General features: G+C 37.8%; 1 protein-coding gene across 7 annotated transcripts in view; it reads left to right on the top strand.

The window, feature by feature from the left end:
- Positions 1-17,480, top strand: part of CIT (citron rho-interacting serine/threonine kinase) — a 73,103-nt gene that overhangs the window by 8,278 nt on the left and 47,345 nt on the right. For all 7 annotated transcript variants that reach the window (XM_085326175.1, XM_085326177.1, XM_085326174.1 and 4 more), the window contains exons 9-12: positions 209-362; positions 7,614-7,794; positions 15,029-15,134; positions 15,997-16,140. In XM_085326175.1, the coding sequence (XP_085182301.1) occupies positions 209-362; positions 7,614-7,794; positions 15,029-15,134; positions 15,997-16,140 (585 nt within the window). The remainder of the gene's footprint in view (positions 1-208; positions 363-7,613; positions 7,795-15,028; positions 15,135-15,996; positions 16,141-17,480) is intronic.

Genomic DNA, 17,480 nt, shown 5'->3' with positions numbered 1-17,480 from the left:
TACGATTTTCTGTGTTCTTGTCTTCACTGCAGTAAATGAGTATAAAGGTCTATTAGGAAAAAATCCACAACACACTCATTTCTCTCATTTGTGTACTATAAATATTTACACTTTATGCCTCACATATCTTAGAATAATGAAAATAAGGAACCTTACTGTTCTGGGATTGTTTTCTTACTGAGCAGATATACTTTTCTTTCTAATGCAGAGATTTTTGAAGTTCCCAGAGGATGTGAAAGTTAGTAGTGAATTTCTTGATCTGATCCAGAGCCTGCTTTGTGGGCAAAAGGAAAGGCTGGGTTATGAAGGACTCTGCTGCCATCCATTCTTTTCTAAAATTGATTGGAATAACATCCGTAACTGTAAGTAGAATAATACTGCATTTATAAACGTTCCTGATTTCCTGATAACATGAAAACTTACATAATCTGAGTATTTCGATGTGTTCRAGCTGAATCATTGTTAATAACAAAACATGACTGTATTCTCGAGCAGATTAGTATCAAGGAACAATGTTTTTTGCTTTTTGAATAAGATATATTAATATCTCTTAGGTGAAAGTGGTAAGTTAAGAATAAGATGAAGTTTAATAAATTTCTGTATGAAATTATGGTGTGATTGCCATATTACTTGCAGGCCCTAGGCTGAAAGATCCAAGTGATCCTTTTTATGTTGTTCGTCAGATTAAAATGCACCAGTGTGTTCTTTCAGGCCTTCCCCAACGTAGCCTACTTAATTTTGGCTTTGTCTTATAGTTCATTTTCTGTTATATCTTTGGCTTCTTCTCTTCTTTCATCTGTTGTGATCTGGCTTGTTTAAGATTTCTCTTTTAGCTCCTCTAGGTSATAAAACATCAGAGGTCATAGGGGCTTTGGAATTTTTCCTCAAGCATATTACAGTTAATATTTGACTTTTTTTTTTGTCAAAAATCTTTTTCTTCTGGTAGGAATGGAATAAAACCAGTGTCACACATGCTTTTCTATGCAGATAATTGTTATAGTGCTAGGCAAGTAATGAAATTTTGTAGTTTGAAGTACTGAGGCACCAGGACCATGTCAAAAGCAAATATTTCACAGGTCATCATTGAATCTATAAGTATCTGGCTTGTATCAAATATTATTTAAAATTATTTGGATGGTACGATTATGTAGACAAGGAACATATCTGCCTAATATTCTTTATCAAATATACTGCTCTGTATTAAGAAGAACAATGATGCAATCCAATTTCCATGATAAATTTCTAAGCTTCTACTTCTGATGACTATCTTAGCACTTCAGCTGTCAACTCTACTGAATGCTTACTCACTTTTTTGTTGATTCACTGTCTTTGAACTTGTGGAGCTTCTGTTCTGTTAAATGCCATTTTTTCTACCCTTTGAGAACCATTAAGCCTTGAGTGAGAAGTCTTTTTCATAATTTCAGCATGTACTTCAAACTTCAGCTCACTTTGCCTTCTTTCCCCTGAACCCTGTCAAAGCCACCAGTTTCCATTTTTGAAATTTTTGTATTGCCTTTGTATCATATTTTCTCAGATGCAGGAAAAGATGGCATGTGAGCATATGTTCTGGTGTTTCCTTGGCAATTGTCTGCCCAGCATTCTCACAACTGCACAAGTTAATTGGGAGTGTTTTGCCATTTCATTTGACAACAGTGCTTCTGACTGATGAGCTGGTAGGCAGTCCTGATGTCCTTTTAAATGTTGACACAGTCATTTGGGATTTTTTTTTTTAATCCTATTTTTATCAGCAGCTGGCCAGTGGATTGCATCATTCTCTGTAATATTCAGACCAGTCTATGGTGAAGATCTTGCAGTTTTGACCCTTGACTTGGTTGTTATGTCTCATACAGCATAAGCCCCCACTGTAACTGGCACAAAACACAGCAGTCCTCTTGCTTTTAGTAGCAGATTGAATGCATCACCTATTGCTTTGCTCTCCGCGGTGCTTCGCCATTTGCTGGTCTATTCAGGACAGCATCTCTGTCTTTCTGTTCAAAACCCTTGATAGGTTTGGCCCAGACTATCTAAAAGCTGAAAGTTTCTTTCTTATCTTGACCTACTATGATAGTGGTGTTTAACTGGAGCAATGGAAAACTAAGAAAACTGGGAAGCTACTGAGTGCTGGAAGAGGTCTTGGGATTTGGATTTATGCTAAGGATTCTCAGTCCTAAAAGTTAATTTTGGGGGTATGGAGTATGAATTTCTCTGACAGGCCTTTGTTAAATAAATTCTATGTCTACACATACAGACTTTTCTCTAGACTATAAAGTAAGAAAGTTATTTCTATTTCAGTCTGAGAAAAGTTGTAGTAGTGGGGAAAATCATGTTGGGGGTTCCAGGATAACCATTCTGAATGCACTGCTTTTGGTTAAGGAAGTGTCATGAAAGGATTTTTCAGTGTTATATTTTGTAGTTATGGTAACCTATGAAACACTTGACTTTGCATGTAAAACCTTTTCCAAAAGATAGTTGCCTCTAAAAAAGAAAACCTCCCAACTTCTTTGAGGCCAGTAGCATGTGTCTGTAGAAGCAGTTCTTAAGCTACAGAAACAATCTAGCTGTTATTAAACCTCAGGGTGAGATGAGGTTTTAACTGAATCTTGCTCAAAAGGTAATTTTCCCCTTCCTGGGAGTATTCTATTGAAACAAAACTTACAGATTTTGCTCTCTGTATTTGCTGACTTCTGCTATTTAATGCCTTCTAAGGCTTATAAAAAAATTCTTCCAAAAGGTTGTGTTGATTTACTTGACAGAATTTTCTGAAAATATTTTGGAATTTATTTACTTAGAATAAACATTCCATTGTTAGCTCTGTTTCAGTTAAACAATCAGGATTTGGATCAAAAGGTTCAGAACAAAACTATTTGAGTCCTTGAAAATAATTTAAAATTACAGGTAGAGAATGGAGGATAACATACCTGACTTACTAGCAACAAGGTTGCAAGGTTGGGGATTTGGTTGTCTGAAACCCATAAATTATATCAGCTGTTTAATTTGGAACCAAAAATCTGTCTAATGAAAGCAAACTGAGAGATGCTCAGAAGACTTGTGTCTTAATCTAGTGAGATATTTTTGGGTAGCATAAAGGATCTTTCATTTTCAGAATTGTTTTGTAACTGCAATGTAGAAGGTCTTGAAAATGGCATGGCATATTCAGTTTTKCATGAGGAATCTAAATGCCTGGGAAGAAAAGAATGAATGTCTCCTGCAAAAGGAAGAACTTGGAAAAAGAGTTGAAGACTAATTCCAGGCTGTCTTCTGTTATTAAACAAGTAGGAACCCAGATCTCTATGTTCATAATTCCCAGACTCTTTTCTTTATGTTAGACTCCAAAGCTGGCATTCAGTATGTTAACTGTTAGGTACTGTGATATTTCATTTAGATGTTTATCTTCAGAAAAACATATTGACTTTCTATTTTCAGTGAGATCACTAACTAAGCTAATGTAGATTTGGAGGTCACTTTTATTAACAGAAATATATGTCTTTTTGAACATTGTCTTGAGAGAGAAAAGATATTAAGATATTTCTTGAAAACATATTAAGATGATGTTATACAAATTGATCAGAACTAGTGTAATACCTTTGTTCAGGTGATATTAGATTAAGCATTCTTAAATGTATCACTCAGAGCTACTATTTTCTATTTTTCTTCCATAACACTTTGCTGAAATAGGCCTCTTCCAACATGAGGAAGAGTAATGCCTAACCTACTTAAAAAGGCTGTGCAGATTCTTCTCTCAGAAAGTATATATAGATCACCTTGTAGATCATGAAAAGATACATTTTATTCTTTAGAAACATTCTGTATCTCCTCTAAATTCTGTATCTCAGTTAAGTCATTCACTGGCTCAGAGGAAATGCAGTGTCTATTTTCTCAACTTACACGAAAATAATTTGAAAGGATGGAAAGATGCTATTAAGGCAATATTCCTTTAACTAGTCATAAATGCATACACTAGTCCACAGTTAAAAAAAATGCTTCTTTTCGTAAGATTCATTCCATCTAATCTTAATGATAAAGTACTGCATTTTTTTTAACTTAGCAACCTACAACACCCCCTTTTCCTCTGAAAGTCATTCTATGGAACAGATGGATGAGGGTTACATCCTTCCACAAGTGGGGAGGTATCTAGGCAAGCAATTGGCTTTTTTAAAACATGCAGTTCTCTGCAAGATACTTTAAATGGTAAACAGAACATGTACATTCATTTGTAACATGCTGGAGACAGAAAGAGGTCCTTATACCAACCCAGTTTAGAAGACTAAAAGGATCAGGTTTCCTGTCTTTTTCAGTAATAGCTTTGCCTCGCTTTTGAGTGAGCTTTGAAGTGCCTTGACCAAATTTTTGACCTTGTCAGATGTGATGGCATGGTTTTAACATGTGATTTTCCGAGGCTCATCTTGACCTCTGATAAAGGATTCCTGCTTTTAAAAAAGAAACTGAGCATATTCTGATACACACATGTATTTGCAGTCACTAATCTTAATCTTGTTCCAAAAATAATATAACTATGTGACACTCCTCTGATTTTAAGCAAGAAATAATAATCTCGCTCAAGATAATTTCTCATGGGATCCATATTTGGGGATCAAATCGCTCAATTGCTTCTTTGTTAGCTTTTTTCTGGGGGGACGGGAATCTTCCAATTTTTCAGCATTTTTGGACATCAGACAAAAAACTCTTATCAAGAGTAAAGGAAACTGAAGATGCTACCAAGTAATTAACAAAATCAGATAGAATGGATATAGCCTATTCCTCTTTTCTAAGCATATTCTCTTTTACTCACTAGTGAGTTTTTCACCAGTGTCTTGAAACTTCGGAAGTTCAAATTCTCATTTTCAGTCACAGTTCAGAACCACTTAACAATTAGCGATGCTGTTGTTGGAGGATTATGATAAGTTTCCTCTTCAATTGCTAATACTTCATGTTAATAATATAACAATGTTATACTGCAGAATTTGTGGACTTTTTGGTTATGGATCTTTAGTGGATACATGAGAAGAAGTGCTTTTTTCTTTAGTTTTCAATCTAGTCTTCACTATTTGTTCTTTTTTATACATTTTTTATTAAATAAAATAGCAGTGTAAAAGGTTATTCTTTAAACTAGTCTCCCTGTAGCCCCAAAGCTTTGGTCTGTCTCACTTTCAGTTGTCCCTTTTTTACATTCGTTGTTCCCTCATTGAGTGCTTTTGATCTTTTCATATGTATGCTGATCTTAGACATATTTAAATTCTATTTTCTTTTATGCATGTAATTTGACTACAAATCCTTCTTGGTAAGGGGAAAGACTGTCTTTTTACTGTAGGGGCTTGAAGATGACTCTCCTCAGTGCTCTTCAGAACTTCTTAGCTACTTGCTGGTAAAAACAAAGACTGTAGCTCTTTCTTCCTAAGCTGAAGTTACCTGTTAAAGTCTGAAGAGTAAAAAACAGGGTTGTTATACCATTATAAAAAGAGGAGGATGTTGTTTTTGCTACCTCTTCAGGAAAGATTCTAGGCTTCCCCATATGAAGTGAGTAGTTTGCTGCTTTCTTTATTATTTTGCCTCATCAACTCTGTGTGCCTTCAAAGGCAATATTAAAAACTCCACAAAAACTGTTTCCTATAAGATGTTCAAAGTGCTTTCAGCAGAGGTGCTAAACTAAAAAATATTAGTTCATTTATTTATCCTGCTCTGCTATGAACTAACTCTGACTTTGAGGCTACATTTGCATTAAAGATGAGATACCCATGGACTGTATTCTATTGATTCCATGTTCTTAATGATTAAGAGCATGTGAAAGAGTGGCTTGATATTACACTAATATAAAMATTTGTTTTAAAATACAGTTCCTGTAAATAATCTATATTCCAAAATAACATGGATCAGTATAACATTGGTTCTAAATATTCGTTATAACCAGTAAAATATCAGAACTTAACCAATGCATGATATTGCCAAAAATGTAAATGCTCTGGAGCCAGTAAGCAAAACTGCTTAATATAGAACCTTTTTAATTTGTATTTTTCCCCCCATTTATCTCATTCTAATGTACTTGGAATTACTCTATGTAAGCAGCAGCTTCTCTGCTTTATGGAATTTCTCCTCTTTTCTCTGCTTGGGAGCAGCATCAAAACGGCTCTTTGGGCAGCTGCTAACGAAGCATGCATGTGCAGTTTTGATTTGGCAGTTTATACAGGCTTTTTTTTTTTTTTTTTTTTTTTTTTTTTGCCTATTAGTGCTGGTCTGGTGGGTAATTTAAACATACATTTGTCTAGAGAATTAAGAGTTAAAAAGCAGACTGTGAAAGGCTTTGGCAACCTAGAGGGAGCTAGCAAGCTCCAGCCGTGACTCATTCTGCCCGTGTCAGTCAGATAAGCATCAGCATCTGTCACGAATGCAGGCAGGTAGGGTTAAACTCGAGCATGCAGAGAGTGAGGAGCAGGGAGCCTGCACTGCAGGGGTTGTAATGGTTGTTCCCCGTTCTTCAGTTCTCATCAGCCCTTCAGCTACAGGAGATCTGTGCTGGATCCATGGTAACGGTTTTAGCACACTACACTTCCATCAGCCTGTAACAATGGGCTATGTTCTAGTTGCTGGCTGAAGAGCTGTCTCCAAATCAAAAAGAGATTGGTAGGTTTGCAGTGAGTGAGGACCTGAGTGATGAAATATTAAAAAAAAAAAAAAAAAAAAAAAAATCTGGGAGCGAAAACGTGATCGTGATTTAACAATGTAGGAACTGCACAGCAGGCTTTTGCATTCACTCCTCTCACACACATAGCCAAGCCAGTAAGTAACTGGGGTGCTGCACATCATTGAGAAGAACTTGTCCTTTTGTTGGTTAATTAAATTGAAACTAAGATTTGAAAATTAGCTGAAACTTAACATGTTAAGTGGTACCAATTTAGAAATTATAGTAAGAAATATAATTCCTGCTGTTTATACCTCTCTTCAGAGCTGATTGTATCAGAGCCAGACTGCAGTGGTGTCCCAACAAGAGTTCCAGATCTTCAGCAAGCTCTTTTGGAGAAATAGTTTTACTGATCTTTCTTTCCCTCCTAAAGACCAGTTAGCATTCAGTATCTATAGTTTATTAAAATCTTCCAGGAGAAAGACCAGTCTGTTGTTGATTAGAAGCCCATACTGAGGACATTCTTGGTGGTATGAAAAGGTAGCTGTTATCACTTAGCTGACTAGTAAAGCATCAAGCTACATTCTCCTGTGGTGTCTTACTTCAGTAATTGGATAGATTGGAGACATCTTTCTTTTTCTAGATGATTCACAACTGAATTACCTTTAGGTGTAGTACAGTGATAATTTTATTAGCCTGGTGCTTTGAGATGATTAAATGTATGTATCTGTGCTTATAAAAATCAACAATCCTAACCAGCCTAAAATCCGGTTTAATCAGTGTGGGAGATAGTCTGCCTGCAGAGTGGTAGCCATGTTGGTAGCTTAAGGGTTAATCTCTTGTTGCTGTAATACGATTTGAGAGCAGCAGCTCAGTCTGCTTGTGTTAGCAAGATTAAAAGCAGGAGCTGCAGTGCCATTGCAAGCACTGAATGAGTGGGACTGTTGCAGAGTGAACTGTAGCTGAATTTTGTCTTTTCTCTTTGCTTTTTTTTAACCAGCTCCTCCCCCCTTCGTTCCTACTCTCAAGTCTGATGATGACACCTCAAATTTTGATGAACCAGAGAAGAATTCACGGGTTTTATCCTCTACGCGCCAGTTGAACCCAGCAGGCTTCTCGGGTGAAGATTTGCCATTTGTGGGGTATTCATTCATCAAGACACTGGGGATCCTCAGATCAGAGTAAGTAGGAATTATTGCTTAGGTGAATAGGACCATTGGATAAATATGAAGATTTGTCACAGTGAGGATGGTGCATGGCGGGGAAAAGCTATTTTAACTAGCCTTGCACTCTGCTTTCGGGTAGCTGCCTGATTCAGGCTTTATCTGTTGCTACTGTAGCTTGTGCATGTCCTGTCGTTCTCTGTTTATTTCTGGGGTGATGAGGAGGGAAGCAAATTGAAGAATTGATTCTGAAGCAGTTATTTTTAAGGTCGTTGTTCAAACACTTTGAATTAGTTGTTGCTGTTAACCAGGGAGCAGTAGGTGGTTGCATGTTTGGTATTACCGACCTCTGACAGAAAGAAAATACTAAGGAGTTCAGAGATGGAAAATGTGTGTGTGGAGGTTATTTTATTGGGTTAGAGATTGGGCACCACAGTGCTTTGGTGTGCAAGGTTGAATCAGTAATCCACAGAGATGGAGCTCTACTAGTCTGAGAATATGTGGTGATGGGTCAGTGAAGCGGTGAAGGAGCTTCACAGAGCTGATGGTTTGCTGTTGTTCAAGTTAAATCTGAAGACTGGACGTTGCTGTATTATGTGTTAGGAGACTGGAGATTCAGATGAAGTATGCAGGGTGTGTATTTGTCGGGAGAGATGATGATCTAGAAAAACTGGTTTTCATTTAGAAGAAAATATTATTTTGGAGAGAATGGAGTCAGAAAAAGAAGAATATAAATGGTATGGTGTAAACCATTTGGTTTGGTGGGTGGTTATTTCCTGATGATAGAGCTAATGAAAAAGTATCCATGCAGCATGTTAAGTTGAGAAGTCCTTACCTCAGTATCATGAGACCTCCCAGGAATGCAATGGCTTTAGCTGGGTTAGTGACTCAATGCACTAAGGTGCTGTGTTTTAGTGTCAACTGTCTTTCATTGCTGCTAGTTAGTTCCCATAAGGGACTTCATTGTCAATCTGTCTTAATCAAGTTTTCATTTTTCTGTCATATTGATCATGATATTTGCTCTACAGGAAGTGTGCAACCAAATCGGGTGATATTGTTGACATTTTTGATCTTGCCCACACCATGAATCAAGGTTATATGATGGTTATGCCAGTAATAAAAAGGGAGCTTATGATTGTCCCTCTTTAGCAGATTTGCTTTTATGACAAGGCAGAGGACATATCAACCAAGAGTATTGTTTTGCTGAAATAACCTAATACTGTCAGTCAAATCAGACAAATGAAATGTTTTATCTGTAGATACTTGCAGTTAAAGTCTGTCTTGCATTATAAGTGAAATAATTTACGGTGTTATCTTTCTTACCTTTGGAACTATCATCCGTCTATCAAGACTAGATGACAATTTGTGTAATGATCAGAAGAGGCTCAACAGTGAATGCAGATACACTGGTAAAGGTGTATATGTAATAGGGGCCCAGGACTGGAACTGAAGAGGAGCTGGAGGTAAAGTCGCAGGAACAGTAGTGAAGGCTGAATGGTCATACAGATGTAGCAGATTGACTGGTATGCTTTCTTAGCGGAACTAGTATTAGAGATGCATATTGAAGTTATATTTGGATTTTGGTAATAGCTAAGTAGGGCTACAGCAAAATAATGCAGAGATTAATGTGTTTGGGATTATGTTCTGCTTCCTATGGCCTGGTCTTTCTTGTGCTGGAATATAATTACATCATATACTTATTTTTTCTCCCAAAAGAATTTTAATAGGAGAAGATTTTAGTGAATCCTCTTTTTGAACAGATTTTGATAAATGTAATTTTATATTTTTAGGAATAAATACTTGCCTTTTCTTCTAAGAAGGCTATTTAAATATGGYAAAATGTTTACAGGGGCTTGAAAATATATATAGTTAAACTAATGCAGATACTAATTTATTCTCAATATCACTGCAACATTGGGATGTAAAGATAACTTTCTATTTATAAAATGACTATTGTGTGGTATATGTTTTACTGAACAGATCAAGTACTGTTTCTGCCTAAGTTGGCATAAATACCAAATTCTACATGAGTGAGAGAGCAGTAAATGGGGGTAGATTTAAAAAAATCTTCTGTGAAACTTAGGATCCTTTCTCTGCAAAGACCTAAGTCGTCAAGTTTATCAGTGGAGAATTTTTCTTCTTAAAACCTTTCCTCCAAAAGTCTAACCCTTATGGTTGCTAAGTGATGCAGATCTGTTTTCCTGTGTCTGCAGCATGATATCTCTAATGCCTCTACTGCTGCTCACAGTTAGGCCAGGCAACTGCAGCGTGCCATTAACACAGTCCTTGAAACTTTCATTGCTTTTATTTTGTGAGGTCTGTCAAGGTTTGAAGTTTAGGGTTATGCTCTTGCCGCTGTTCGCTGGACAGTAAGAAGCAATAGTAGAGCRAGGCATTTGATTTACTTTAGGGAAAGGACAGTTCCAAAAAATTGACAGAAGGATGATAAATTATTTTTTTTCCTTTTTTTTTTTCCCTCCTTCCATTTTCCTCTTTTTCCWAGCCTCTTAGGATTGGAAAGGTTCACCTAAGTCATTTAGACCAGTTGCCAGAAATTATATAGTAGGTGTGCAGTAGAGAAGGGCCTGTAGAGTGAGTGTTCTATATGTTACATACCATGAATTTTGGAAAGAATTTGTGGCCCTATAGCAAATTCAAGATCTAACAAAAGAGCAAAAGGCACGACAATAATGTRTCACAGGAAGCAATCAGGAGAAATCAAGGGCATTGCTTATGTCRTAGGTTCCTGTACTAGCAGAGTGTTTGTGAAATAAATTGCCTATATGATTCTAGGAAGTGGGATCGTGCTGCAGAGAAGGACCAACTCCTCCTCCCACAGTTGCCTCTCAGTTCTTGACTTGGGGGAGAGAGATCTTTCTGACTGCAAATCTGGCTGCTGGTTTGGCCCTGAGTTTAAGAGTGTGACAAGATAACAGGCAACAGAGAGTTTAATTCCATTAAAAGCCAGCCCCACCTTGCCTCCTGCCCCTAACTGTGGCTGATCTCCAGTGCTTAAGAGCGATGAGAAGAATCCCTTGGTGCCAGAATTATGCATCAAATGGTGAAAGAAGTCATTCTTGACTCTTGCAGTGACTAGCAGAAGCCCAAAGGCATAAGATAAATGCCAGATAAAAGATTATTTGTGATGTAAATTTTTGCCTGTTGTTCCCCTGGCTTGGATGGGAGAAAGGAGCTGAAACAGCCTGACTACCTATGGAACAAAAAATAGGTTAATGAAAAATACATGCTAAACCAGAATCTGTAGATGTATTCCTCACAGGCAAGATTGGCAGTGGGGCCAGTACCTTATCTTGGTTGCTGATGTGCTTTTTTATTTTTTACAATTATCTTCCAGAGTATAATAAATTTAAACCCAGTAGTTCTTGAATTGTGGTCTCTAAGGCTAAGGTAAGTAGTCCAAGTCTTTTTTGGGGGGAGGGGGAAAGGGGGAGCATGAAAAATGGTATTTTTCAGGGTTTTGAAATTAAAATTTGATGTGGATTTGTGATTGTCATTATGAAATCCTGAGTTAAAAGGGGGCATTCTTCAAAAAAAAAAAAAAAAAAAAAGTTGTTAAAACTACTAGTTTAGTCCAACAGTTCATAGGATTCTGGTAAGCTCTTTCACCAAAGATAGATTAAAGAGGAAACAGGGGACAAGCGTACCAAAAATATGCTTTGCTTCAGCTAGCTCTATTCACAGATTGTTGGTATCACTGTTTGTTTTGGGTGGGTTTTTTTTAGGCCTGAGCAAGCATTTACGAGGGGGCGGAAGGTACAGATGAGTATAATGCTAGAAAGAATAGAGCATGAGGGACGGGGGATGAGATTAGAGGCATGTTGTGAGGGGGCCAGGATTAGGCCAGATGGTGCCGATCGCTAGGAGAAGGAGGAAGCGCAGGTCAGTTGGGGGGTTCTGAGAGTGGCAGAAAAGGACGGAGAAGGAAGGGGAGAGGTGGGATGCACGAGTGAGGTTAACAGGATGCGAGTGCCATACTCCGGCATCATCCTGTAGTTTTCCCTATACCGATTTTTTTTTTCTTGTCAGTAATGTTAAGATGGGAGAAGCTTTTTACACAAGTAGCACCATTTGATCGTTCTGCTGGATGAGGCTGGTGCTGAAATAGCTGTGAAATCACTAGATAACCAGCTATAAGTTTAACTTGTTTATTAGTCATGCAGACAATGCTGCTCTTGAAAATAAATTGGCACAGCTAGTGCTGTCAGTATTTGGTRTATTGTAGACTTTACTTTGACTTTGGGGTTGGTTTTTTTTCCATCTTTTGTTGCAGTTTCCTTGTTGATGTATGTTGGTTACCTTYTGTTGATCTATTTTCCCTCCCTACACTTCAGAAATAGCAGAAACTGCCCCGTTGTGCTATGAGAGTTGACCCAGATGTAGCAGTTAATTAACTGAACATTTGGAGATGGTACCAAACCAGATGATAGCTCTGCAGCATAGCTTTGGGTGTCAGGTTGGATAYGTTTGATTTCTGAGGTGATGCTGACTGAGGACAAAAATACCAGTGCCCCAGCAATATGGCTATTTTCCACCTTGTCACAGCTTCTTGGAAACTTGGGAGCCACCATGACAAGGCTTAGTAGATTAGTCAGTACCCCATTTCTCTCGATGTCCCCTCCGTCCTCTTTCTGATAGCTGGAAGCTTGGTAGGGATGTTCATGAAGGTGTTGTAGTAAAATTTGTACAGAGGACAGAGTTAGTGGGTAAGGATGTCACTTAAAACCTGTGTCCAGTGCAGGCTGACTTCAGCTTCATTTAGCAATAAGCTGTACTGCTTCCATGGCAGGAAGAWGATCGTGGCACCAGGATGTACATTTTTAAGGTGTCTCTTCCTGGCTTTGGATCAGGGATGAGGAAGAAAGATTGTACATCTAGTTTGGATCCTTCGCTTTCCTTTCAAAACTGACACCAGCCCTGAGGAGCAGCTCCCTCTAGAGTCAGCTGATGAAATTCAAACTTCGGTCCATGCAAGGCTCTTGCGCTGTGTCCCGTCCCGTCCCGTCCCGTCCCGTCCCATTGCATCCCATCCGCCTGCCTGAGCAACCGGCCTTTGCTGCGCTGGGCATCTGCTTGCCTGAATCCTGTGCTGCAGTGCTTGGGAATGGTTCAGCTGCCTTTCCAGGGGAAATGTTTGAATTGCAAAATGGTGCCTGCAGCATTACGTTCTGATTCTTTTAATAGCAAATAAAATAGATAAGCAAAATTAAAAAAAAAAAAGAAAAAGAATCCCTTTAGGGAGGTGAAACAGAAGCAGGAAATAAAACCAGATTGATGAGAACTAGCTAGAATATTCTTTGCTAATGCCTCAGAGTTGGGCAGAATAAAAATTATGAATTATTATGAAACTATAGTTCTTTTTTAAAAAAAATGCTCCAGCCAGTACAATTCAGTGCTGTAAAGCTAACTTTTTGATACCAAAAGATTTTAAGACTTATCAGTACACATTTTCAGCTATTTACATGTGTTTGAATTAGGTTTTTAAGCAGATTCCTCAGTGTCTTTTTTAGTTAATGTGAATTTTAACTTGTATTTTTAGACTGCTTTTCTCAACTATTCATTTTTAGCCTTATTTGTACACTCAGCTGTTACGGGATTTAATATGCATCTTTCTCAGATGGTTGCCTTTTCTCTGTAGGAGTGTAGTCATGCTTTATAAATTGATTTTTAAATATGGTAATATAGATTGGATTGATTGGACAAGGAATGTTTAACAAAAGTATTCACTTCTAAGATTTGTTTTTTATTAAGTCCTGATCATATCTGGATCATTGAAACACAAGATTCATTTTTCTAAGTTTTTCCATGTTAAGTTTCTCCAAAAATGATTAGTAAACCTTTCAAGGCAGAATTGTTGGATTTTGCTATACTTGTGTGTTAACACCAAACTATGTTTCCTAATGGCTGCCTGAGGTGGTGGTACTTAAGATCTGTTTTGATACATAYATGTTGCTGCAGCAGTTTCATAAAAATCCATTTTTGTGTGTGTGACTATCTTGCATATAGATTTGGATTTAGGAGTAGATTTTTCCCAGAAAATGGTGGTGATAGAATCAAACTTTCCTTGGTGTTAAGAAGAGACTGTGCTGCTGTGTGTGGGTGTATGGCTATATGCAGAGAGCTGCTCAAAGCTCATTTTTCTCCATGGGGATAACTGGCTGCATACCAAACTGTGGCCAGGAGAATCAGAAAGCAATGTGTGGGCAGACTGCATGATCTTTTATTAGCACCTTCATTGTACTTATGCATTTTCAACTATCAGTTAACACTGGTTCCATCATTTAGTGCTCAGATATCTAGTCTGAATCATTTTATGYGAGAGAGAATGTGATTTTTAAAATTATATTTTGATGCATTCACTTAWTTTTTTTTGACTGAAAATTACATATTTAAGACTGCAAAACACTAAAAATATGCTCCAAAACATTGAGTGGCTTCTTATCCTTTTCTAGAATGAATTTTCACTAATAGAAATGGTGACCTTTTTGTCACCATTTGTATGTAGAGGCTCAATTAGACAGAAAGCTTAAGAAAATGTAAATATTTTCCTCGGTTTTCTGGAATCCAACTGCATTGAATAGTGCAGTTAAGTAATTTTTTTCATGAGACAACTTGAAAATGCAACTCTGAAGTTCTGCAACGTGACTAATCATATTGATGTTGATGGAGGTTGTGGGATCATCTGAGTTGGGTTGGGAAAGTTTCAGTTGAGTTTTGAATCACAGACGGCAACTAAAGAAATGACATTCTTTTTCCTTCAGTGTGATTGTTACATGTTGGAATTTTTGGTGCTTTTGTACTTTGTTTGATTATAGGTTTAAAATATTTAACAATAAGGCACAGTAAATAAACAAGTCTCTGAAAACTTGTTATCTTCCAAATGGTTAAAATGACTTTATGCTTTGTTTTTGTTACACATATAAACCTGTACAAGAGTTATACAAAAATATTGCTATGGTTTATTGTTTTATGCTCTGATATAAAAATCATTGCTGGAAAGTATTAATTTTGTAGCTAGAAGAAGTGTTTATGTGTTATCTAATAATGGCATAGTGCCATCAGGTCTTACAGCATGTTTGGTCTGCCATGATACCTGTTAGACTGTGGTTGCTGCACCTTTCTTTTATCCTAGTATCTTTTTTATCCTAGTGCCCATGACTTTACCAAGGCTGCATAAGCTCTGATTTCTTACCTTTTACTTATACTTATGCGCTGTTTGGCTTTACTTTTTTAGATCTGTTTTTTCAAGTTTGGACTCTCCAGCCAAGGTCAGCTCCATGGAAAAGAAACTTCTTCTCAAGAGCAAAGAACTCCAAGACGCTCAGGACAAGTGTCACAAGGTATTTATTTGTGCGATTGGCCATCTCCATTGCACCAGGAATCTACAACCACTGTATGTCAAGGAATCTGTCAGATGCTGCTGATCATCCAGATTCGTGGCGGGCAAAGTGCTTTTTCTTCACTGAGGTGGCTTCCTGTCCAGTACAAAGGGAGATGAATTTAGGCCATGCTGTTGCTCTAGATACTTTTACCTTAACAAGAAGTAGCTCTGGATTTTAAATAGTGCTTTTCTCAGCATGACACAGACGACCGCTTCTTCCCGCGGGCCGTGCCTCTTCTTCGTCAGTTGCACAATTACAGCAATTCTGTTCTGAGATTCTCTTCTTAATTCATCAGCTTCTACTTATGTAACTGTTGTCACATCACTGGTTATGCTGAACATCTTATAGCAGTTGCTGTGCTCAACCCAGTGGAATCTTTTAAAACTTACTGCTTGTTTAAGACTTTTATGAGAGTTCAATTACTTTTCTCCCTTCTCTGTTCTGGATTTGACCATTTGCTCCTGACAAGGAGATGGGGGGGAACCATCTTCTGGTGCAACATGGATTTGGGATAAGGTTAAAGTGATCCATCTCTGCAAATCAGGTGAAAAAATGATTGTGGCTTCTTTGCTAACTGGGGTTCGAAGAATGACTGAATATGAACAAGCAGCTTGAATGAATGGGGTGACTTAGACTTACTACTTGTCCTTGAGAAGAACTGTGCATTCCTGGAGCAGAGACAATGGTATCGGAATTTAAACACCATTTGGAAAAATATAGCTAAGAGTCTCCTGGAGACAAATTCCTCACAGAGGTCTGAAAGTAGCAGTTAACAAGGCTTTTTGAAGCCCCCTTTATAACCTCTTGGTATTTATTGCAGATGGAGCAGGAAATGACGCGGTTGCACCGGAGAGTGTCAGAGGTGGAGGCTGTACTTAGCCAAAAGGAGGTGGAACTGAAAGCCTCTGAGACCCAGCGATCCCTCCTGGAGCAGGACCTGGCCACCTATATCACAGAATGCAGTGTGAGCCTTTACACTAGTCCCTTTCCCTCAAGACCTGAAGTCTGGTGGTCTTTGGCTTTCTCTTCCATCATGGTTTCAGTGGGGTGCTTGATAGAATATATGAGAGGACATCTATTGAAAATGGGGCACTAAATTGTTTGCAGAGTGCTGTAAAGGCTTGTTTGATAGTTTTACTTAAATTTTGTTTTAATGCTAGGTGCTTAGAACATCATATAGGAATAACTACTGTTCTGGTCTTGCTGAAGTTATCTGCAGTTCTTGTCTACCAACTGTGCTAGAAACATGCTTGGGTTTGACTTCCAAGTTTCTTAGCCAGAGGAGGATGGAGCCTAACCAGTAGCTAGAGTCAAGTAAGCTTCAAGTCAAGTAAGATGAAACAATGCTTTTGCCTCAGTCTGTGGTATTCTGAGTTCAGCTTGATCCATTTTCGCAGCATAATGGCAGGGATGATGCGAGGCGAGCTGCTGTTTTTCAGATAGAATACAAAAATGTGACCCTAAAGCCATATCTTTAGAGGTYGTTTACCATTTTTCAGGGAGTAGAGATGTTTGCCCTGTTGTCTTGGTAAGATTCTGGTGAGGATATTTTCATTCTAGCTAATAATCTCTGTATTTCCAGTTGAGTATATTGCTCTGTTTCCCATCTCCTACCAAGAATAAAAGTCCAGACACTACTCTGTTTCAGAGAATTGAAAAGCATTCCCAATGGATATGTGTGTTGGGAAATATATCTTGAAACTGGGCTGAATGATTTTCCCATACCAGAATCTACTAGGTAAATAGGTAAACTAACTTTATACCTTTCTGGGGAAGAATGATATGCAATTGTACATTGATAGAAGGACTACTGACCTGTCTTGAAATGTGCAGGTAAGGTATGTGGTGAGATCTTGAAGCAGTTCTTCTGCCCTTTTTAAAAGTTTTAACAATTATTAAAGGATTTAATTCACTTGAACAGCAACAAGAAAAATGAACAGGATTGTTAGTTACATGAAATTGAAGGATTGTGTCTAGATTGGGAATTAACTGTGCTAGATATAAGATAGATAAATGTTGTCAATAATGGATGTCTTTTGTGATCTGTGTTTGATTATAGTCTCCAAACTTGATGTGAGGAATTAGAGATTTGAGCTAAGATCTCAATGTAGTAGGTGATAGTTTGTAAAAGGGACTGCTTCTATCCAGATGGAAGAAGCACTCACCAAGAATTTTTCAGGGTTTAACCACTGGTGTGTCAATTTATGATGCCTTACAATGTTCAAAGTGGGGTTTCCATAGCTAAAGATCTTTATTATGCAGTCATCTGCAAAGCTAAAGACTCTGTATATTGAACACTTTGCT

Source organism: Rhea americana, unplaced genomic scaffold, assembly GCF_003343005.1.
Source record: "Rhea americana isolate MKP2758 unplaced genomic scaffold, rheAme1 scaffold_128, whole genome shotgun sequence".
Taxonomy (NCBI): domain Eukaryota; kingdom Metazoa; phylum Chordata; class Aves; order Rheiformes; family Rheidae; genus Rhea; species Rhea americana.
Note: the sequence above shows the minus strand (reverse complement) of the source record. Positions and strands in the feature narration are given on the sequence as shown.